Source organism: Lepidochelys kempii, chromosome 6, assembly GCF_965140265.1.
Source record: "Lepidochelys kempii isolate rLepKem1 chromosome 6, rLepKem1.hap2, whole genome shotgun sequence".
Taxonomy (NCBI): domain Eukaryota; kingdom Metazoa; phylum Chordata; order Testudines; family Cheloniidae; genus Lepidochelys; species Lepidochelys kempii.
The window spans coordinates 114,710,315-114,734,739 of NC_133261.1; the positions used below are offsets into that span (position 1 = coordinate 114,710,315).

The window sequence follows — 24,425 nt, forward strand, 5'->3', positions numbered from 1 at the left end:
CTTAAAGGAGAGTCTATTGATAGAAAGAAAAGGAGTACTTGTGGCACCTTAGAGACTAACCAATTTATTTTAGCATAAGCTTTCGTGAGTTACTCTGAAACCTGCCTATTGATAGAGATTCTCTAGGTTTTAGTCAGGAGGAGGGGATGAAAGAGGATAAAGTATGGGCCAGATCAGATGAGAAACATTCACATAAAGAATCAACACATCAGAAAAGGGCAGAAAAATAAACAGTGACAAGTTTTTTAAGTGCTTGTACACAAATGCTAGAAGTCTAAATAATGAGATGGGTGAACTAGAGTGCCTCGTGTTAAAGGAGGCTATTGATATAATAGGCATCACAGAAACCTTGTGGAGTGAGGACAATCAATGGGACATAATCATTCCGGGGTACAAAATATATTGGAAGGACAGAACAGGTCGTGCCGGTGGGGGGGGGGGGGGGAGTGCCAGTGGCACTATATGTGAAAGAAAATGTAGAATCAAATGAAATAAAAATCTTAAATGAATCCACATGTTCTATAGAATCTTTATGGATAGTAATTCCAGGCTCTAATAAGAATATAACAGTAGGGATCTATTATCGACCACCTGACCAGGACAGTGATAGTGACGATGAAATGCTAAGGTAGATTAGAGAGGCTATCAAAATAAAAAACTCAATAATAGTGGGGGATTTCAATTATCCCCATATTGACTGGGTACATGTCACCTCAGGACAAAATGCAGAGACAAAATTTCTCGATACTTTAAATGACTGCTTCTTGGAGCAGTTGGTACAGGAACCCACAAAGGGAGAGGCAACTCTCGATCTAGTCCTGAGTGGAGCGCAGGATCTGGTCCAAGAGGTAACTATAACCGGACCGCTTGGAAACAGTAACCATAATATCATAACATTTAACATTCCTGTGGTGGGCAGAACACCTCAACAGCCCAACACTGTGGCATTTAATTTCAGAAAGGGGAAATATGCAAAAATGAGGAGGTTACTTAAACAGAAATGAAAAGGTACAGTGACTAGAGTGAAATCCCTGCAAGCTGCATGGACACTTTTCAAAGACACCATAATAGAGGCTCAACTTAAATCTTCACCCCAAATTAAAAAACACAGTAAAAGAACTAAAAAAGTGGTGTTCCCCAAGGGTCAGTCCTAGGACCAATCCTATTTAACTTATTCATAAATGATCTGGAGGAAGGGGTAAACAGTGAGGTGGCAAAGTTTGCAGATGATACTAAACTGCTCAAGATAGTTAAAACCAAAGCAGACTATGAAGAACTTCAAAAAGATCTCACAAAACTAATTGATTGGATAACAAAATGGTAAATGAAATTTAATGTGGATAAATGTGAAGTAATGCACATTGGAAAAAATAACCCCAACTATACATACAATATGATGGGGTCTAATTTAGCTACAGCTAATCAGGAGAAAGATCTTGGAGTCATCGTGGATAGTTCTCTGAAGACGTCCACGCAGTGTGCAGCGGCAGTCAAAAAAGCAAATGGGATGTTAGGAATCATTAAAAAAGAGATAGCGAATAAGAGGGAGAATATCTTATTGTCCTTATATAAATCTGTGGTACACCCACATCTTGAATACTGCATACAGATGTGGTCCACTCATCTCGAAAAAGATATACTGGCATTAGAAAAGGTTCAGAAAAGGGCAACTAAAATAATTAGGGGTTTGGAACGGGTCCCATGTGAGAGGAGATTAAAGAGGCTAGGATTTTTCAGCTTGGAAAAGAGGAGACTAAGGGGGGATATGGTAGAGGTATATAAAATCATGAGTGGTGTGGAGAAAGTGAATAAGGAAAAGTTATTTACTTGTTCCCATAATATAAGAACTAGGAGCCACCAAGTGAAATTAATGGGTAGCAGGTTTAAAACAAATAAAAGGAAGTTCTTCTTCAATCAGCGCACAGTCAACGTATGGAACTCCTTGCCTGAGCAAGTTGTGAAGGCTAGGACTATAACAGGGTTTAAAAGAGAACTGGATAAATTCATGGAGGTTAAGTCCATTAATGGCTATTAGCCAGGATGGATAAGGAATGGTGTCCCTAGCCTCTGTTTGTCAGAGGGTGGAGATGGATGGCAGGAGAGAGATCACTAGATCATTATCTGTTAGGTTCACTCCCTCTGGGACACCTGGGATTGGCCACTGTCGGTAGCCAGGATACTGGGCTGGATGGACCTTTGGTCTGACCCAGTATGGCCATTCTTATGTTACATAAATTATTCATATATTTATACTGGATTTGCATTGCATGAACTGGAATCTCTTCTGCAGTTTATGTATAAGAAATGGGGTGTAATTTCACTCTCTTCTTTTTAGGTCCCCATATATGAATTGCGGAATGATGGTCGAGCCAACCTACTAGGGGCGCTGCTGATCGCTGGACAGTTTGTAATTCCTGAGGTCTGTTTCCCTAGCATCAGAATTTGTTTTCCTGAACCTAGTAAAACCAAATGTTTACACTTTTAAAATGTATCTGTTAACCAACAAGGACTGTGCAATGATATTTAAAGGAATCCTGTCAAGGTTAACAGACCCCTATCTGACACAGTGCACACGCTGTTGTCAGGCTTAACTTACCAGTATGTTCCTAATATATTGTATAGACTTGTCATGTCTCTGACATACTGGCTGCAGTAGACTTGAAATCAAAGATTTTCATTTGCACATTGTGCTTGGTACTGGAAACAAGTAGTAGAGTGGTGGTGGTGGAGGTGGGAATAGTTAAAATTGAAGAGAAGTTAAGTACTGGTGAAATGTAGAGAATTTCTGTCTCTGTGGAGACTGTAGTGCCAGTTATGTTAATAAAGGACTTCACACTCAGCAGCTGTGGAAGCTTCCCCACACTGCCTCACTAATATGCCTGAAATCTGACCAGCAGAACCCACCCATAAAGCTGAGAGAGAGAGTAGTACCATTTTCACCCTCTTTCAGTCTGTCTCTGTTCTGACACTGCCAGTTTCATGTGGGTTAAGACCAGCCGCTTACTGACTAAGATTTTCCAAAGTGACTAGTAATTTTCAGTGCTGTAATTTTTATGGAGTTCAGCTTGAGACACATTTGAAGGGGACTGACTTTTCACTAAGCATGGAGTTGCCTGATCCCTTATAGGCATCTTAAGTTGGGCAACCAAAAATGAATGTATCCAAAACCACTAGTCCTTTTGGAAAATCTTGACCATTTTCTGTAGGCCACCAAAAAGCCATTGGACTCTGATTTTCAGATGTTTATGACAGCTCTTTAAAAGTCCTCTCTTTTCTTTTCACCTACCTTCACTTAAAGATGACCAAAAAACCCCAAAGAAACAATCTTCACTGTCTTTCCTAGATTTTGCCTGCTCTTGTGAGGGAATTATGTAACTAGTTAACTTTTAACGAGTTAAGGAACAATCCATAAAGTGACAGTGCCACTTTTTAAAAAAAATTGTGTCAGAATTGTAAATCTGCCAACTTCTAAGTAATTCTCATTACTTTAAAGATTTAGAAAACATTTTAAAAGGGGCAGACAACAGTATCTGCTTATATCTTTAATTCCTGGCTTCTACACAGACATGTTTCTTTATTTTTCTTGTAGGTGTGCCTGTATTTTTATCATAAACTGTACAGGGGAAATAGGGTGACTAAGGTGGATGCTGGGAGTTTCAATGCCTTTTCCTCACCTAACCTGTCTCCACTTGCAAATGCTGAGGTTGATATTACAAGTAAGCAATTTCATCGTTTAAACCCTGTAATTTATGACGCATGCAAAAGCACACTGCCTTCCTCAAGAGCTGTTTCAGGATTTGATCAGTACTTACACAATTGAGACACACATTTACTTAAGTATGGATGTGATTTAAAAGCGTTGTGTTATGCCGTTTGTGTCTTGACACTGCTCCATGTGCCCTAGAAGCCGTTAAAATTATAGTTGTATAAGGTATAAGAATCAGCGATTAAACAGCAGGTAGATTTTGTACAGTACTCTATTATACACAGACATTGATTCTTACTAAATATCCAGATTCTTGGGAGGGAAGCATTTTGGGAATATGCCCTTCTGCCACGAAAATGCTTGGTCTGGGGATAAAATAAGTTAGGGAAAAATGAAAAAACAAAGTGGTTTAATCTCTTTAATGATTACACTGGATCCTGAAATAAGGCACCGCAGGTGGGGCAGCATCTGTACACTTTCTGACAGATCGTTCATGTCTGCACTTTGGTTCGTAGTCATTTGGTAAGGCGCTTTATTAGGTGCTCCAGAAACTAAGATCCTTTTAAATCAGAGGGACACTGTTAATGTTGTTAGGTCTAAAATTTGATCTTTCTTCCTAATTTATTTAGATGTTAGGCAATCTGGATGTGTGTTCCTGTTTTTTTGTTTGTTTGTTTGTTTTTGTTTTTTAATTATTAAAAAAAATACACAAGGATTTCAGTACCAGTATGCAAAGTTACTGTCGCAAATGATTGTATATATGTGATGGATGAAGTTCCTTTTTGGTGAAGAAACTTATTTAAAACGTCAAGGTGTCAAGGGGTTGCTACAAACCTTGACTAAGATATATGTCATACTCTGAAAATTATCTGTTAGTGCCGGTGTCCAGCTAATTTAAAAAATATACCTGGGGGGTAGAAGTGGTGCAGGGGATGGATGCACTAACCTTTCACTTCCTTCCCTCATTTCTGAGTTAAGTTTCAGGCTAGTCCCTAGTGGATGTCCACCTAACTTGAAAAACCCTTTCCTGTTAGTGTTGTTGAAAAGACTGGTACTGTGACCAAAACATTAGATTAGAATTTGGAAGATCTGAGTTCTATTCCTGGCTGTGCCGCAGGATTTCTGTGTAACCTTAAGAGGTCTCTGTCCTCAGTTGAAAATGTAAGCTTATAATACTTCTCTACCTCAGAATGCTCTTGTAAGGATAATTCCATTAATGTTTGCACAGATACTATGATGATGAGCACTGTTAAAAAAAATCCTAACTTTAATATATTTTAATTTTTTTCAAATAATTGACAGTCCATTCAGCCACATTCCAAGATTGGAATAGTAGGTTTGTGTCTCTCAGAACTGAGGTACATCTTGTGAGATTCCCCACAATAATTGCCTTCAGAACATCTGGGAGATAAAGGGAATCTCTTTCTTACTATAGCTATTTAGTTAACATTAACTCAGGCAAATAAATGACGTGTGCAGTTAAGGAAAAAATACAGCTATTTAATGTATTAGGTTAACCAGAACACTTTCCTTCGTACTATTTCTGTATACTAGGATGAGTTGTCTTGAATTTTTCTCTGAATTTTTATAAACTGGGACAAATGACATTATAAATATTCAGATTTCTGAATGATCAATAATGGAATCAAGCTTTATGTAAATTCCTTCTTGGGTTCAAATGATCTGCTTTATGAGTACCTGTTTTTGTAGTAGAAAAACGATAAAGCTATCAGTTACTTTTCCTGGCCATAATGTCCCATTAAATTTTAAGCAGAACTCCCCCATTGAAATCAATGGGGAGTTTTGCTTAAAAATTGATGGCATGAATTGCCCCATTATTACTATTTGTTTCAATTTATTGCACTGTTAGTGTAGTGTCACTTGTCCAAAGTGGAAGTGTCAGTACTGAATGATTGTTTCATTTTGGAAAAACATAGTTCACAGAATACAGACAGTAACTATAACCAGTGCAGCTTTACTCTGTCTAAAATAAATTGTTTGAAACATGGTTATTTTCCCTGAGTGCACTCTTAGAATCCTCATCAGAAGCTCTGGTGGAGAAAAGGAACCATTTGGGGCTTTTAAAAACAAAACAAACCAACCCAGCTATTTTTAACCTCTCAAATTGCTTGTGTACATTGTCTTCCTTCACTTTTTTCAGACAAATCCATTTCTTTTGCTGCTTCAGTATGCTGCCAATCTGCTCTCAGTTCCAGAAGGAGATATAGGCAGTCTACAGAGACTTTCCTCTGAGAATCCAGCTCCACAGGTCTACAAACTGGAAGACAGGCTGGGCTTGGAAGGTGTGAGAGACAGACTAGGCGGAGCTGATTATCTGTTTCCAGCAAGAGAATGGAAGGTGGGAGTATAATGAGACCAGAGCCCACTGTGACTGATTAATTGGTGCAGAAGGACGAGGTGGAGAGTTACTGCTGGCGGTTAGAGAGCTATGGTATGCTGTATCTGTCTCAGCACCAAAGAGTGAGGCAGAATAGAGAAGGATAGTCTGCACTCTGCATCTGCAGCAGCCTCTTCACCTCCAGTTGCTCCTCTCATTTATTTCCCCCCATTGGTCCATGCTCCAACTGATCAGTCCTTGTGGTTGGTTTCTGACCTCATCAATCCTCTTTTCCTTTAATGCCCCTGGTCAATATTTAGAAGTTTCCTGTGGCTTTGTCAGCACCTTCCTTCAGTCCCTCCCATTGTCCATCTCTGGACCCACTGGCTATATCAACTTCCCCAAAGTTTTGGCTCTGGTGAACTTGATTCTTGTAGGCAGCGGTGAAAAGATTCCAGAGTGCTGTTCATGTGAACAAGCCTCAGGAAGCTCCCATGAAATACTTACTTTAAGCTCCTGATGCAGCATAGGACAAAAAGCATTGGAATACATTGAAAATATATTTGTAATATTTTCAGTGATCAAGAATAGACCTTGACTCCAGTGGTGCCTTACAGATTTGAATGGGGCAGACAAAAAAGAAGCCCAGGCTAATTACTAACTACAGTGTATAAGGACACAGTCTCTGTGCATTTCATAACTTATTTCTCACTTCAGCTACTCTTTATTGCCTGAAAGTATCAAACTAAATTATGCTTCTTTATTCTACCTAGTTTTTCTCAGTCACACATGCATGTGGTTTATTAGCATAGGGATTCTGAGTGCTGAGGTTGTCATCATTGTGGTTTTGTTTGTTTGTTAAAGAAACATTGAAAGATTTATTCAGGAAAAATCAAGTACATAAAAAAATTGCTTGGATTTTGCAGATAGATACAACAGAGAGATACAAGAGAGAAAGTTGAGAGGATACACACTATCAAACTTAATAGCATCACTAATGTAAAAGAGAGAGGATGGTTCGTTATCATTGGCCAGGTTACTGTGTTTTGCTTGGCGGGATTAGGCAGTTCCGGTTGTATATAGTTAAAAGCCCAAGTCATTTATTTATTCATATTATCAAGGTAAATGCCAGCTCTGTACATTGAGATATTTTTTTCTTACAAATACAGACATGATTATTGTTGTAATGAATATTTAGTTGGGATAGACTCCTTTCAAAGGTGTGTATCAATTATGACAAATTATTGCCAGAAAAAGGCGGCTGTATTTTTAGTCTTGCTTTCCACCTTTAAGAACCATCCATAAGTTGGTTTGTGCTCTCCACCCATTGGCTGTCACCCTGAATTCTCGTGAACACTGGTGTAGCTTATATAATGGTACGACTTGCCTGTCACTTTGCAGAGAAGGGTGAGAAGAAAGTGCTGCTGTTTTACTGGAGCTTTCAATCATTAAAAGCTGTATTTCTTGTTTGATTTCATAACTTTGAGTTCAGTCACCACACCTTAGGGAGGTGTCACTTTTAAAGCTACTGTACTTCTATAATAAATGAGTTTAAACCTGTATTGTGGCTTTTGTGTATGTGTTGCCTAACAAAAGTTTGCTGCTTTCTAGAATGTGTTGTATTAGTTTGATTTCTTTCCCTCTGTCCTGATGTATGGTCTTGTCTTTATTAGATTAGACCGAAAGAGACAAGACTTTCACTATCTGATACTTCTGTAAAGGGAAAAGAGGTTTTCACTTACCTTCCAGGATCTATGACCCTGGAACCTTCCACATTCTTACTCCTTTCTATTCAGTAATTCTAAACCTTTCAAGTGAACAACATCCTCAGTACAGACATTGTGACATCCTATCTCGGATATCTCAGATATTACACCTTGTGGGATATAAAACACAAATTTAAAGTCTGCACAATATACTAAACCAACCTCTTCATATTTCTACTGGATTGTATGGTAACGGTGGTGTCATAGTCTGGTTTGTGCTGAGGCTTAACAGTGGAACAGAAGCTAGCCAGACTTCCGGGCACCACCCCTCTTCTGTCCCTCAACCTCTCCTCCAAAAACAGTTTAGCATACAGTTATGTATGAAGGTCAAAACTTTCAAACTTGGCTGCTTAAAATTAGACTCCTCAAAAAGTGGCCTGATTATTTCAGAAAGGTCTGAAGTCAAAGGGAATTGTGAATGCTTGGCACATTTGAAAGTCAGACCACATTTGTAGGTGTCTAATTTTTGGCACCCGATTTTGAAAACCTTTAAGGTTTACAACTTTTGTTTTTATATCTCATATGCTTTGGCCTGTTTGCCTTCCTGCCCCAGGCCATGTTGGACATTTAGTACACTAAAATATAATTACCTAACTTTTAAAATAGTATACATCCTCTTTAGGGGCTTGCCTGTTTCTGAGAAAGATGAGTAATGTGCTATCTTTGTTCCTAAAATAATCAGCTTTGTACTCAAATTTACATAATGCAGAGGAGTATGTATTCTACATCAGTTGAAAGCTTTTTTTTTACAAGCATAGCCCATCCAAGTCAGAACAGGTTGCTCGTTATCTGTTGCAATGTGCCAAAAGCTCAGTGAATAACTTCACTAGTTATTCAGTTCATCATATAGGATTCCATCAAGTATTATTCTGAACACAGAAAGGTAGAATTTCTCATACTTCATCCGCCTATCCATAAGCTTCCTTACTTCATATTGGTAGTTCTTAAGATTATTTTCATCAAACAATCCATACAACCTGATATAGCTGCAGAAGTTGTGGGATAGCGTGTTCATCCAACAGAATGACATAAATTGAGCCATTATATGGAAAATTTCTCCATTCCTTGGATGTTGTATATGGTAACACAAACAGTGCAAAAGAATTACTGAATGAGTTTGTGTACAGCTCTCTGCCTGATTTGAAATGGCTCAAAACAAGCCTTAGCTGGACATGGAAGGATTTTACACTTTTGTTTGTTTGAGAACTAATCCGGCTCAGTTGGACTGATTAGCTAGGAAGCCAGAGCAGAATGTATGAGTGGTGGTAATTGCAGGATGGAAAAATGTCATTTGTAAAGACAATTGCTACTCTTATCCCTGAAGTCATGATCTGCATTAAGCAGATCGACAAAACTCTTGGTGTGGGGAATAATGCTAACTAGAGGAAAGTTTTCTGGCTATATTAATTTATTTAAAATAGATATCTCTTCTGGGCTAAGTTACTTTCCTCCATTAATGCTGTAACATTTTGAACACAGAGCATTATTCAGTAGAGCGCATTTTCAGACATATGTTCAGAAAATATAAGGTAAACATTAGACCTATCCTGGTTATCTCAGCTTTAGTCTTCTTATCTTGGCACGGATCTCTAATGAGAGATGATTTAATCTTATTTTGGCAAAGTTAACCAGGATAGGTCTAATTCACTCGTAAGTACACTGATAGTTTCCAAAGTAGGTAACATACATTCTGAAGGATATCTCAGCAAAGTCTAATCTTTGACTGATATGGAAGAAAATAAGCTTTCATGTCCTTTAGGTGACACTGGCTTTGAGTGTAGATGAGACTGTTGGTTTTTTAAAAAAACCCTCGTTGCAGGGGAAAAAGAGAAGTGAGGATTCTTGGGCATCTTCGTAAATAACGCTGCTGCTCTTTCTCCTCCCACCTATGAGTATGATGAACAGGGCTTGAAAAATTTCTTTAACACCACTAGCCTGGACAGCCTACTGGCCTGGGTGAGTGAGATTACTACTGCTTCAGCCCTCAAGGCCCTACTCCAAGCCACACCTACCAATAACTTTGTCCCAGTAAATTCTTCCTTGCTAAATAGAGTCAAGGGGTTGGAATCAAACTATGGGAGACTGAGTGATGGGGATTTACAAGTCTAGTTAATGTTTCGGTACAGTTCGTCACAGGCACATATAAGAGTTTCCCTTGACAGAATCCCAGAAAGAAGCTTTTGTTTGGGATATGCGTTATAACAGCTTCCAGATGGCTTCTTTTGTTGCAGCTTCTTTTGTAAACCTTGTAGGCCACTTTTCCCCTGTTTTATTTAAACCCTAAGAGTACTTCAGCTATTCTGTATATGAAGAGGAAGCCATGCTGGATGCAGGAAGGGGAACAGTTGGAACGTTGTGGGAGACAGAATCTTAAACCAGTGTAAAATGGTATAAAAGTGAGGCGAATAAGTGAAGCTCGCTATTATCATCAAATACTGGCTTGCTGCAGTAGAGTTGATCCATCTTCAAAGGCTAGGTATCATGGTCTGTAGGGCTATTACGGTGGAATGCTTTTCGCTGCTGATTTAGGATCCTGCTTTGCAGCTGAAGTTTTATCAAACACAGTGTTTTTCAGATTATAGAAAGCATTTGCACGTTACATGATTGAACATATAGATGTGATTCATTTGAGCCATTAGGACTTGATTAACACTAAGCATCTGAGCATACATCCAGTGCCTTCTGTCTTTCTGCTATTAATTTTACTTTAGTCCATGGACCCTTCCTCTGCCCTGCTGCAGGAATTAAATTTTGTAGCTATACGTGCTCAGGTTGAATCTGCACATACATCCCACTGCTCTCTCTCATCCTCAGCAGAGTGGGGATCCATTTGCTCATGAGTGGCTGATTCTTTCACCGTCATGAATATCACTTTCAATCTGTTTCACAATGTATGAGTAAAAACATTTATCCATATAATCCCCTTGTTTGTTTTTTCTGTAAGCGCTGTGCTGAGACCCTTGTGACGTTTCTGCTATCTTACTTGCCAGGCATGGGATAGTGTTGGGAAGTTCATAATAACTTTATGCTTGTAGATGATATCAGATATGTATAGCCTGTCTTGATTGTTAGAAACCTGTCTTGTCCTAGCATCAATGAGGGGAAAATTGTTTTACTGGGATTTGGAAGGAGGCTTTTAAATATATTTTGGATATTCTTGAAAGCAGCTGTGACTATTGATTGCAAGAAATCGGGATAGTAGCTGAATGTTTTCAGGAGTGACTAATACCTTACAAGACACAGGACAAGTCTATAATAATATGTATCCTAATTTTTTATCTGTCCTTGCAGCCTAGAGGCTTCTCCATAAGTGAAAAGAAACAGCTTGTTTTCCATTGTGAGCTAAGTTTTACAGCATGGCCTGTGCTTTTCGTGAAATATGGTACTTGAAGCCATGGGTGGTTGTATGCCAGTGTACTACTGGTGGAATTCTGCACTACTGCACATGCGCAGAATTCATCGCCCCTGCAGATTTCTTTGTTTTCCCTCAGAAAATGACTTTCTGATGGGGAAGCAAAGGGAAGCCATAAGTGTAGTCATGAGACCCTCCCCAGCAGTATGTTTTGGGTGCCTAGGGCAGCCGGTGGAGAGGTAAATCACTGTGGGGCAGGGGGCGGGACTGGGGAAGACCCGGCTGGTGGCTCCTACCTGTGCTGGGTTCAACTCCTAGTCCCGGCTGGGCAGGGGAGGATGGGACTTCCTCTTCCCCTGCACGGCATCCAGGGCCAGGTCAGACCCACCCCCAGATTTCTCCCTAGGCTGCAAGAAGCTCTGCAAATTCCCTACCCATTGCTCCTCAGCTGCAGGGGGAAGGATCACTGTACAAGGAGCTGCTCCTCCATCCGCCCAACCCCCGTGCTTCTATACCGCACGCCCATACACAGACCCTCCTGCTGAGCCTCACCCCACCCACATCCAGACCCTCCTACCAAGCACCACTCCCCCTGCACCACCCCAAGGAGCCACCCGCACCTGGATCCCCACTCTATGGTGCCTCAACTAGCGGTGCACCTGGATCCCCACCCCCCAGCATCTGGACCCCCACACTGAACCCCCCACACCCAGACCCTCCTGCCAAACTCTATTCCCCCCCACACACATCCTGCCCAGCTGAGCCCCAACCACCTTCACCTGGACCCCCCTGCAGAGTCCTATTACTGTTGCACCCAGAACCCCCCAACAAGCCCCTGTGCATCCAGATCACTGCCTGCACCCAGATTGCCCCACACAGAACCCTCTCCACCCACACCTGGATCCCCCCACACTAAGCTCCTCCACACTTGGATCCTGCCGGGCTGAACCTGCCTGCCCACATCTGGTGCACCTGACACAGAAGAGCAGGGCCCTGGGGTGTTTCTAGGGCAGGCTTGGTCCTTGCACTGTGTCAGGGTTGGATGCAGCCTCACTGCTGAGCCATGTCCTGGGTGTGGGGGGAAGCTGCTGAGTGATCGCCTACCTCTGTGCAGCCAATGGTCTGTACTCCCCAATGCCATGGTGGAGCCTCAACATTTATTTGACAAAAAACATTTGCAGAATTTTAAAATATTATGCACAGAATTTTTGGCACAGAATTTTTAATTTTTTGGCGCAGAATGCTCTCAAGAGTATTGCCAAAGCCCCTTCTACAAGTTGTCAGTTATTGACATTTCTCTCTTGCATTGGAGTAGTAAACTTTTTGAAATCCATAATGCATGATTTGGCTTTTAATAATAGAACACAAACAGACTATTAAACAGCTGGCATCTGGCTTTAAATATATAATCACAGTTAACTGAATCCTTGCTATTTTATTTAATCATTAGTAACTACATTATAAGGTCTGGAGATGATTAGTGGCAACAGTAACAACATCTGTCTTTAATATGACATTCAGAATTCGTGTCACATCTTTCATATTTGAGAAGATGTATTATCAGCAGGACAGTGGGGTGGGAATAGGTATTGTTTCATATTCTCTGTGTATATATAAAGCCTGCTGCAGTTTCCACGATATGCATCTGAGGAAGTGAGCTGTAGCTCACGAAAGCTCATGCTCAAATAAATTGGTTAGTCTCTAAGGTGCCACAAGTCCTCCTTTTCTTTTTTCTGACTTAGAGTACTTGTTGGTATAATTCCAATTACAAAGTAATGAAGTCCTGATTAGAATGTGTGAAAAATACATGTTTCATTTACGTTAGACCTTCTTCATACCATTCTGTTGCCCCCAAACCTTCCGAGTATTCTAAACAGGTGAAGGTAGAGGGAGGGTAGTTTATAACAGGGGATAGTAATGATGGCATAGGTGTAAGTGTATTATTACTCAAGCACTTTGCACAATCACTGAATTAACTTTACATTTTCAGAAGATAGTATTAGAATGTATTGTCAACTTCTTTTAACAGCAGATCATGCTGTTCATTAGTAAGGACCAAACAGATACACTTGCATTTAACATTTCTTGTCTTAAATTAGTATTTTATAACCAAGCTGCTGTATTAAAAAAAATCTCTCCTGGGGGAGTAATAATGTGGAAACTTTGCTGCTGAATAATATTGATTTTTTGCTGGAGATCTAAATTATTTGGAATTTTTAAAATATAAATATTTTAAAATATAGCATGTTAAGGCCTGACCTAATGGTTCCTTTAGATGATGTTGAAATATAGGATCATAATAAACACAGTGAGTGAGATCAGCTATTTTTGCTACTCTTGATTATCACTTCACTTCTCCTTTTTAATTTTTTTTTGTATGAAGGTCATATTAATGAATTATAGTACAGACTTTAAAAATAAGGAAGTGTGAGGTACTACAAATACACTTGATATAATGTTGTGAAGTTTAATTAAATGAGCAGTGAGACTTCTCTTTCTTTATGGTGTTCTATTTCTCTTTACCAGTTAACTGGGAGACAGTGTGGAGAGCCAACACCACAAAGAAGTTTAAGGTCCACACTAACATGAACAGGAATGTTGGGCTGCTGCGAATCTTCCCAGGAATTAATGCTGCCACTGTAAGTATTTTGTTTTTAATTGTTGAAATGGTAGAGAGAGTATCCAAACTCATGGCTGCTTGGTCTAACAGAGCTGCAGTGACGCAATATCTGTTGTTATAGATGGAAAAACTGATAAGATCTTTTTGTAAAGGGAAATCATGCCTCACCAATCTACTAGAATTCTTTGAGGGGGGGCAACAAGCATGTGGAAAAGGGTGATCAAGGTCCCTCACCAAAGGCTCTTAAGCAAAGTAAGCTGTCATGGGATAAAAGGGAAGGTACTCTTGTGGATCAGTAAGTGGTTAAAAGATAGGAAACAAAGAGTAGGAATAAATGGCCAGTTTTCAGAATGGAGAGAGGTAAATAGTGGGGTCCCCGGGGATCTGTACTGGAACCAGTACTGTTCACATAATCATCAGTGATCTGGAAAAAGGGGTAAATAATGAGGTGGCAAAATTTGCAGATGATACAAAACTACTCAAGATAGTTAAGTCAAAAGCAGACTGTGAAGAGTTACAAAGGGCTGTCACAAACTGGGTGAATGGGCAAGAAAATGGCAGATGAATTTCAGTGTTGATAAATGCAAAGTAATGCTCATTGGAAAACGTAATCCAACTATACATATAAAATGAGGAGGTGTAAATTAGCTGTTATCACTCAAGAAAGAGATCTTGAAGTCTTGGATAGTTCTCCGAAAACATCCACTCAATGTGCAGCAGCAGTCAAAAAAGCTAACAATGTTGGGAATCATTAGTAAAAAAGGAATAGATAATAAGACAGAACATATCATATTGCTTCTGTATAAATCCGTGGTACGCCCACATCTTGAATACTGTGTGCAGTATTCACCCCATCTCAAAAAAAATATATTGGAATTGGAAAAGGTACAAAAAAGGACAACAAAAATGATTAGGGGTATGGAACAGTTTCCATATGAGGAGAGATTAATAAGACTGGGACTTTTCAGCTTGGAAAACATGACTAAGGGGGGATATGATAGAGGTCTATAAAGTCATGAGTGGTGTCGAGAAAGTAAATAAGAAAGTGTTATTTACTCCTTTTTCCAGAAGATGTTGTGACGGCCAAGACTATAATAGGGTTCAAAAAAGATCTAGATAAGTTCATGGAGGATAGGTCCATCTGTGGCTATTAGCCGGGATGGACAGGGATGGTGTCCTTAGCCTCTGTTTGCCAGAAGCTGGGAATGGGCAACAGGAGATGGATCACTTGATGATTACGTGTTCTGTTCATTCCCTCTGAAGCACCTGGTATTAGCCACTATCAGAAGACAGGATACTGGGTTAGATGGACCATTGGTCTGACTCAGTATGATTGTTCTTATGTTCTTAAGATTTTTAATTGTTTTGGAAACAGCCTTGAGCAATGTACCCTAAATGTGTTGATAAACATTCCTACTAGTAATATGACTGACCAGTCCTAGCATGGAAAACTATTTAGGAAGGTTTTAAAAGTACCTTTAACCTGAATCACATGGGCTTTGGAATTGATAATGTATCCCTTCCACGTGTTTGGAAGATGTATTTGACCTCTTGAGAAGCAAGTGCAAGCTAGAGTGACCAGAAGTGCCTATTTGCCATACAGTCAAGTGTATATGTATAATATACACTTTGCCAAAGGTATGCATGCATATACAATATGGGAAAATGGAGTGAGGAAATCATGCCCTTATCTACAATTCATGCTTCTTCCTGCAACTGGTTTAAGGGTTCAGGGCTCTGATCCTGTTCTATGATGTGCTAATGTGAACTCCTGCACCCCTGAGAACACCTGGAGCCCTATTGATAACAATGGGATTCCACAGAGGCCAATGCTAGGAGGTTGCTTTGCAGAATTGGGGTCTTACATGGTATGGGCTAGATTCACGAGAGGAAGTTAGGTGCCTAACTGCTATTTTAGGCACCTCCATTCAACATTTAGGTGCCACTGACATTCACAACCCCCCGTTCAGGTCCACCTAACCCTGTAGGTGCCTAAAGTCCTTAAAGCACCTAAGATCCCACCTTAAAGTTCTCTAGCTGCCTAAATGTCTGCTGACGGGCATACATAAAGCCACCTAAGTCCTGACGCCACTGAGCAGCTTTGTGCCTAACTCACCCCTGGGCCCTGGCAGGATTCACAAACTAGGCATTTCCCTGGCCTATCTTGCCCGTGGGGCCAAATCCAGTAGGTGTATAGAGAGGCCAACTAAAAGCACCTGACCAGATCAGGCCCTACACAAAATGTGGTGAAGTGGTGCCCCCCACCCTCCCTTATATACTCAATCGCCCAGTGGTTAGAGCACTCATCAAGGATGTGGGGCATGGGAGTTCAAATCCCTCCTCCTCCTGATCTTAGACCAGGGTCTTGAACCCAGGTCTTCCACATCTCAGATGAGTGCCCCAACACTTACTAGCCACGAGTCAGAGGGTATTTTGGGATAGGTCTGTCTCTCCTGTCTGAAGCTCTTTCACTTTGCATGAAATATGTAGGGCTTGTCTATACAGAAAGTTAGTGTGTGGCAAACTGAGGTGTAAATCTACAAGTGTTCTGATGTGCCGTGTGCAAACTGGCCATGTGGATCTTGGGGCTGCATACTAAAAATTCCATAGTGTATTTTGACCTACTGATGTGTCCACTAGGCAGAAGGGTGCCTAAAAGTAAGGGGTTGCAGAGTTCAGTATTGAAGCGCCTGTGTGTCTGTTTTTGAAGTTCCGCCAACCTGAGTTTTTATTTTTCTCATGGCCATTGTCAGCTTAAATTGCATCCAGTAGCTTAAGCAGAAATTCCTCAATTATACTAGTCTTTTTTTTTTTTTGGTGAATCTGAACAGATGGAAATGCAGTCAGGTGGTAGATTTGTAATAAAACTCCAACTGTATAGTTCGCCTCATAGGTGACTGTAATGTATTGCAAGTAGTTTATGTGGTCAACAAAGAAATATCTAAGTTGTCTAAAATAATTTCACTAGATGGCTACTTACATTGATGAGATACGTTAGCTGCGTAGTTACCAATTGGACCACAAAAAACTACTTCTCTCTCCCCTCGACCCTTCAATTAAATGAACTGTCTCTTGAATTTAAATTAATTCCTGCAGGCTTCATTATGATTTTGTTTTCTAATGTTTGGAAGGCATATGTACTAAACATGGTAGATTTTATCATTGTGGTTCAAATGTATCAAGTAAGAATTCTGTGAATACGTTGTTCCATTTATGAATATTTCTGTATTTACAAGTAATACATTTACGTTTATCAAATAGTGTTCTGTCATCATGCAATTGCATAGCTTATGTAAGAGAGATAAGATGGGTGAGGGTAATACCTTTTATTGGATCAATTTTTATTGGTGAAAGGGACCAGCTTTTGAGCTCACTCAGAGCTTGAAAGCTTGCATCTTTCCCCAGCAGAAGTTGATCCAAGAAAATATATTACCTTCACCCACCTTGTCTCTCTAATATCCTGGCACTGACATGGCTACACTACTGCAAAAACCTATGTAATATATTTAAGTAATAGCTTACCATCCTTTTCTCCCTAATGTCATTTTAATCAGCCCTTCCTGTAGAAAATTGCCATTATTTTAAAATATATGCCTCTGGGATTTTCATAGGAGTCTAAAGAAATTGTTTCCCAACTCCCATAGCCTTCTTTTTGAAAACCCCAGCCTTATTTTATAGAAATGATCATCACAAATGGCCAGTGTAGATGAAGGACTTTTATTTTGGGGGAGGGATAGCTCAGTGGTTTGAGCATTGGCCTGCTAAACCCAGGGTTGTGAGCTCAATCCTTGAGGGAGCCATTTAGGGATCTGGGGCAAAAATTGGGTATTAGTCCTGCTTTTGAGCAGGGGGTTGGACTAGATGATCTCCTGAGGTCCCTTCCAACCCTGATATTCTATGATTATTTGTAAGACTCTGATTCCTGCGTGAGACATAATGGCATTTTAACTAAACACTTCTTCATGCACCTCTTATTGAGGGAACTTGTTTGAAAGTATCATGTGATTATTAGTAATCATGACATCACAAGGGTGCCCTTGCCTTGGAAAGCCGTGTGTCAGAAGTGGTATGAAAATAGTTTTTCTAGTTGTGCAATTTGTATAGGCCGCACCCTTATTTATTAGTTGACAACTTCACAAGTGTAAAACATGCCCTTGTGATCGTGAGGTTTCATTTTTGCAATTCATTTCTGCGTAGGGGTTCGAAGAGAGTTCTTTTTCCCCCCTCTCTGCAATTAGTTCAGTATTCAACTACATATTTCCTCACTGGCTTGAGAAACTCTAATCAAATTAAGTGTTTACTCTGTAAATGTTTTTATATTGACTCCTGTTTTGTAGTGATTGACTTTAAAGCTTTGAATATGGTTAATATGTTTGTGCTACTGTATGGAACCTTGGTGGGGATACTGTCTATAAATGCTGTCAATCATGGTAGCAAGAAGTTTAATTCCTTTTTTTTAGCTCGTGAGTGCCATCCACTGCTTTTGAAAGATCTTTTGAAAAATATGTATGCGGGAGAAAGGGCTTGCTAATCAAATTATATAGCATTAAAGACATGGAGTTGTAATATTTTAACACCTTATTTTAAATAGGTGAAGGCATTTCTTCACGCTCCAATGGAGGGCATTGTACTTGAAACGTACGGAACTGGTAATGCACCAAATAATCGAGAAGATTTGCTAGAAGAACTAAGGAAAGCAACAGAACGAAAAGTAGTGATTCTTAATTGTACCCAGTGCTTACGCGGGAGTGTTGCTGCAGTCTATGCAACTGGACAGGTGAGGGAAATGCAGCAATTTCTGATTGCAATGTTATGTAAAAGAAAGTTTCACTGATGTGATTGGCTGTATGTTTAATGTGCTAGAAAACAAACATCTAGCTACAGGAAGATATTGTCTATAAAACAGCCATATTAGATTAGTTTTTAAATGGTTCAAGCTGATCTGCAAACAAGATTTTTAAAAAGCCCTTTATTCTAGACTGAATTCTGTAATTAGCTAGACCTGATCCCAGTTTACTGATTGATGGCTTCTGCTATGTGTGTGACACCCCAGCATCCATCTGCAAAATACTGTTGATGTCAATCCCAAAACTACTCCAGTGAGCGTGGAACTGGCTCACGGGGCAGACCAGTCAAGTAATGTCTTTTCAAGTTTGCAGTTACTTTAATAGTTACAAAATAAGGGCATTCAGTAAGGTGGCAAACTTCCGAAATATTCTAAACCTCATTGCTTACTTGACCCTCAAGACTCCCATTAGGCTATCTTCATGTGCCAATGAGTTCAGCAGTATAGTATGTACTGGGATGGCCCTCTGAATGGAGGCCAGTAGTCTGTGACTTCTGGAGATCTGAAAGCAGGTGTAGGCTAGTTTAAAGCAAATTTATATGCAGACACTGACATTCTTGGTATTCAGGGTATTCAGCATACTTTAAAAGAGTTTTCCTAAACTTATTTGCAATTCACAACCTTTTTGGTTAGTCAAAATATTGGTAGGACTAATGAGCCTCACAGACCCGACCAGTGTTCATAACCTGTGTGATAATTCTGAATTGTGGAAGGAAAGTTCATTTGTCTTGCTTAACTTTCCTCCTATTTCCTAGCCTATGCCTGCTTTCAGATCTCCATTGACTATTCAATGGCTAACCTTTTTAATAGTATGCCTTGTTTATAAATATCACTTCTTTGTACAGTTGGACTGAACTATTATTGTTTCTTATATATGGGATAGCTCAGTGGTTTGAGCATCGGCCTGCTAAACCCAGGGTTGTGAGTTCAATCCTTGAGGGGGCCATTTAGGGATCTGGGGCAAAAATTGGAGATTGGTCCTGCTTTGAGCAGGGGGTTGGACTAGATGACCTCCTGAGGTCCCTTCCAACCCTGAGATTCTATGAAATATTTTGATGCAGCTTTATTTATTTTTTGTTTCAACAACTTTTCTTAAACCTAATATATAACTGAGGAAAAAAGGAAACATAAATTGCGACATTACCCAGGGTACAATCTGGACTGTTGAACAGCTGTATCCCCTCAATTCTCCAAACAGGGTTTTACACCAGCCTTTTACACGGCTTTGCTGTGAGAGCAATCACTCCTGGTCTGCTCTCACACAGCCTCCAGCATGTAAATTACTCCGAGCTATACTATCTGAGTGCTATTGCCAGCCACTCTTGAATTACACTGTAGAGCAACACCAGCAAACTTCCAGTCCTAGACTGCCCCCAGAAATGTGCATCTTGGATTGCCCAGCCCTCTGCTGGACAATACAAACTCACATAAAGCCCGTAATTTTATTAATAGAAAATGATATGCTTAAATCCTGTTATCTCAAGTGAAGTGTCCCAAACACTTCAATCCAAGCACACCGGTTTAGATAAAACAAGTTTCTTAACTACAGAAAGATAGATTTTACATGATTACAAGTAATGAGGCATAACATTGATGTTTTGGGCTAACATCAATTGGGAATTTAGAGGGATTGCTTTGACCATCATGGAGCTCCCATACATTTTGGTTAATGCAAAAATATATGGAGAATGAAAAAAGCAATCGATAAACAACTGAATGTAAAAATGTTTAGAATGTAAAGTTTGTTCACTAAATAATCCCAAGATACCCGAAATGGCAAAATTTCATGAGAAAAAAATCTAATTTACTATATGACATTCTGCTTCAACAAAAATGTGTATGGGGTGGGGGGGAACAATTTTTTCCCTATATTTTGGCTGAAAAATTCTCCGTAAGTAGAGCACCTCTGCAAATGAGTTCTTGTGTTTGAGCCAAAGTGCTGTTTTCGTAATTTGACTCAAGTCATTAGCATTCCCCCTTCTTATTAAACCTTTATAGGGTTATTTAGTCACTTTCAGTCACTTGTTAATTCCTGGGTCCCAGCTTTTCAACGTGGTGCATGTATTATGTGGCTTCACCAACTTCCACTGATGGAGGCTATACCCTATTTATATTGGTATCTGTACAGGAGAACTTTGCCAACATGTACAGAGCCACGATGTGTTCTGGCTGAATTCTACATAATTTATTTAATGCTGGTTTTTCACTGCCGTTCCCTTTTCAGAGTAACAGCTCTGTGGAGGAAACATGTTGGCTGAGTTCTGGAAATTTACTATAATATTAATTTCTTTCAAAAAAGCTTATATTAAATTTTTTATATTTAAAAAAAAGGTAAAAAACATTTTGTCTGGCTGGTAATAATGTTACCTTCACTACATATGGCATTATCCTGTCATTTGTACATATTTTAGCTAGTCAGGTGATTTAGTGATTAAACAATCACAGTTCATCTCAAACTCTTTTAATTAACTGAATATCTGGACTCTGATCCACCTCCTCAGCACAGATTATAATTGAGGGGTCTATGTGGTGATAGGAAGTGGGGGAAATCACTTCCCCTCCTATCCAGACCATGAAAAAGCCTTAGCTGTTCTTTGGCTGAAAACACTGTGTAACTTTCCAGCACAGAAGGAAGTTTTAAATGGTACATAAAGATCTTAAGGAAACCTCATTTGTCTTCACTCCATGGTTGGTATGCTCTGTAAATGTACATACTGAAGGTAGGTCAATTTGGTTTTGCTTTTGCATTGGTTCAATCATTAGTTAATTGCTGAATTGTATAGGGAAAGCAATCTTTCTGTAGCAAGCGCTATTTGGTTTTTGCCAGAACTGTAATTATTCAGTCTAGTCTCATATCCTAAATCATACACAGGTAATGCAGCTTAGAATGGTCTGACAACACCCGCATTGGTAGCACACTGCAGTACTGAAATACATCCAGGGAAATACCACATAATAAATTGGTCAATATGTTTGTGGGAAAACAACATATTTGGCAAATTTAAAAACACCACTGATTTTAAAAATTAGTAACTGCAGCTTTATAATAAGGGCTAATCTAACAACTGTTTACGTAGTTAATACACACCCATAACCTCTTCCTTTTCGGATAAAGAATTGGTCATTCTGGGTCTTTAGTAATCCCTTGTGCATCAATACTGTATAGAAGTGTTTCTGAATACTACACTAATTAAGTTAAAGTTTCTTTTCATTCACAGACCCTCACTGCTGTAGGAGTAATTCCAGGGGGTGATATGACACCGGAAGCAGCCCTAGCTAAACTCTCATACACATTGAGCAAAAGCCATCTTAGCTGGGAGGAGAAGAAGGAGGTAAATATTTCACTGTTAGTTTAGTAGACTTTTAATAGTGGTTGGTTTTTTAAATCAAATTTTTTAATGTTTACTGCACTGACTTCTGTCTAGTAAAATTATTTGACTTTTTATGTTAATTTTTGAGTATTTGCTTCCACTGTCTAATGTGAAGGCATCACACCCTCTTACTTTATGCAAAATAATGTTGTTATAGAACTATGAAAATAGGTAGATTTGAGGGGGGAAGAAAATCCTCAGACCTCTACATAGAGGTCAGTTGAAAACCAACACCGATATTTAAAACTTCTGTTTTTAAATTCAGCAGTGGATCTGTCCTGCAGCTTCAGCACAGACTCCAAATAAATAATGTACAAACTGAAACTGAGAATGGAGGTGAAATCCAGGCTCCATTGAAGTCAATGGAAATTTTGTCCCTGATTTCAGTGGAGCCTAGATTTCACCCAGGGTTTATATTTGAGTCTTCATGTAGTAACTGGTGCATCTTATTATGCTTGTCACTTTATTTGAAGTCTGTGAGTCTTGAGTGTCAATGTTAGATGTAATTTTCTTAAGATGAAAAGATTTGTATTGAGTATGTTCTTTAAGCACAGACCATTTCTCCGCGTCCCTGACTCTCAAGTGTTTATTAATTGACTATATATTTATAATTACTAGTTAATGACAGATTCTTTTTGGTTAATTAATGTCTTAGGTGTTGGGAAATAGAGAGAGTTAATATAACATATACAAATATATAGCCCTGTGTTAAACATTCTCTTTTCGGTGGTGGAATGCTAGCAACCGTATACACTAAAACTTTTGTTTTTATATGCAGCAAAGTCATAGTCCTGATGGAGTAAAGTTGTTATCCTGATTTTTTGGATGATATCAACATGAGTCATTCTCTAGATTTAACCTATCAAACTAATGATTTTCCACTCCGTTGGATGTGCTAGGTAAAACAAAACCTGATCAGTTGTGGAAAAAAATCTATTTCAAAATCAATACCTTCAAATAATGTCTGTAAAATAAGGTATTCTATAGGATTTTCATCTATGTGCATGGGGATGGAGGGTGGTGGCGTTTCCTTTCCTTCCAGCTTTAAATTTAAATAGTCTCCTTGTAAACTTTGTAAGAGATTTACTAGCTGTCTGAATATGAAATTTTAATATTTTTAGAATGGTCAGCCGTGTCTTTTTCTTACCACTATCTAATTTAATAGTTTTTTATTTTAAACATATTCTGTGTGTGTAACTTAACAAAACTTTGTCCTGGAAAGGAGGGGGTCTCCTTGCTGTGCGAGGAGCGACTGTGCACAACATACTTCATGCAGGAACACATTCAACAAAAGGTGTAGTAGAGAATATGGCTTATCGGTATCGCACCGCCCAAGAAGCAGTGGTAGACCATATGTGACCCCACAGCAATGAATGCATAATTTCTACTTTGCCTTTTTAAAAAATGTATTTTTTTAATGAAAGCTCTTCAGTGGTGTCTTTTAGCAGGCTGACCAATCTGAATTATGTCAGCCTGCCAAATCTGAAAATTTCTATGCACCATACATAACTTCCACTGATGTGCATGTGATGGGACTCTTCCAGCAGACAGTTACAATATTGTAAGTGTTTAGGGGTGGTTTTTTTTATAAAGGGCATGCCTAGACACAGGTAAATCTGGGGCACTCTTTCTTCCCACATCACACCTTGCTTTCTTGCAAACTTGCACAGTCCTGCTTCTTAAAATTCTAATTGAGACAACTTACTGCCTAATAGTTGTGGAAGCACCTTGACGAGAGAAAGCCAGCATATAAAATCATCAAAGTTGGAGAAACCAGTGGATTTGTTAATGTTCACGATGTTCAGATTTGTTCCCTCTTTCCTCAAGCTTTTATGGAACCTTATTTCTAGGTTTAGGAGTGTCTCTATGTAGGAATGCTGGAACAATTTGTATAGTGGGGGTGCTAAGAGCCGTTGAACCATTCTGTAAACCCTGTCTATAATGGTATCCACTTCAAGCCAGAGAGTGCAGCAGCACCCCTAGTTCCAGCACCTAGGTCTCTGTTCTTCTCCAGTCTTGTTTCAGAGGCTGCTTCTGAGCAGGGAGTTTCTCATTGCTGCTTGATCCTGCAAATACTAAATACATGTTTAATGTTGAAACACTGAAATCAGTGGGGCTATGCGCATGCTTAAAGTTAAGCATGTGTCTAAGGGTTTACAGAATCAGGGCCAAAGGTCCTGGTTCAAAGCCTATTAAAATTGGTATGAATCTTTCCATTGATGAACCTTTCCATTGATTGGGCTTTTGATTAAGCGGTAAGTGTGCAGTCAGTGCAGGGCATACTAGTTAAACATTGCCTTGCTTCGTTACTCCAAAACACTGGACAAAGGCAGGATCTCAGAAGGCCCAGTGCTTTTCCTAAAGTCACCACTGGTCTCCTAGTTTTATTTTCTCATTCGGTCTTTTAACTTACTGTTCGTTTAAAT

The 24,425-nt window shown here is 39.4% G+C and overlaps 1 protein-coding gene across 3 annotated transcripts in view; it reads left to right on the plus strand.

Annotated features, from left to right (window-relative positions):
- The window catches only part of ASPG (asparaginase), an 83,186-nt gene that overhangs the window by 26,399 nt on the left and 32,362 nt on the right, over window positions 1–24,425 (plus strand). For all 3 annotated transcript variants that reach the window (XM_073349795.1, XM_073349794.1, XM_073349796.1), the window contains exons 5-9: window positions 2,336–2,419; window positions 3,590–3,716; window positions 13,689–13,801; window positions 18,374–18,559; window positions 21,847–21,960. In XM_073349795.1, coding sequence (XP_073205896.1) covers window positions 2,336–2,419; window positions 3,590–3,716; window positions 13,689–13,801; window positions 18,374–18,559; window positions 21,847–21,960 — 624 coding nt within the window. The remainder of the gene's footprint in view (window positions 1–2,335; window positions 2,420–3,589; window positions 3,717–13,688; window positions 13,802–18,373; window positions 18,560–21,846; window positions 21,961–24,425) is intronic.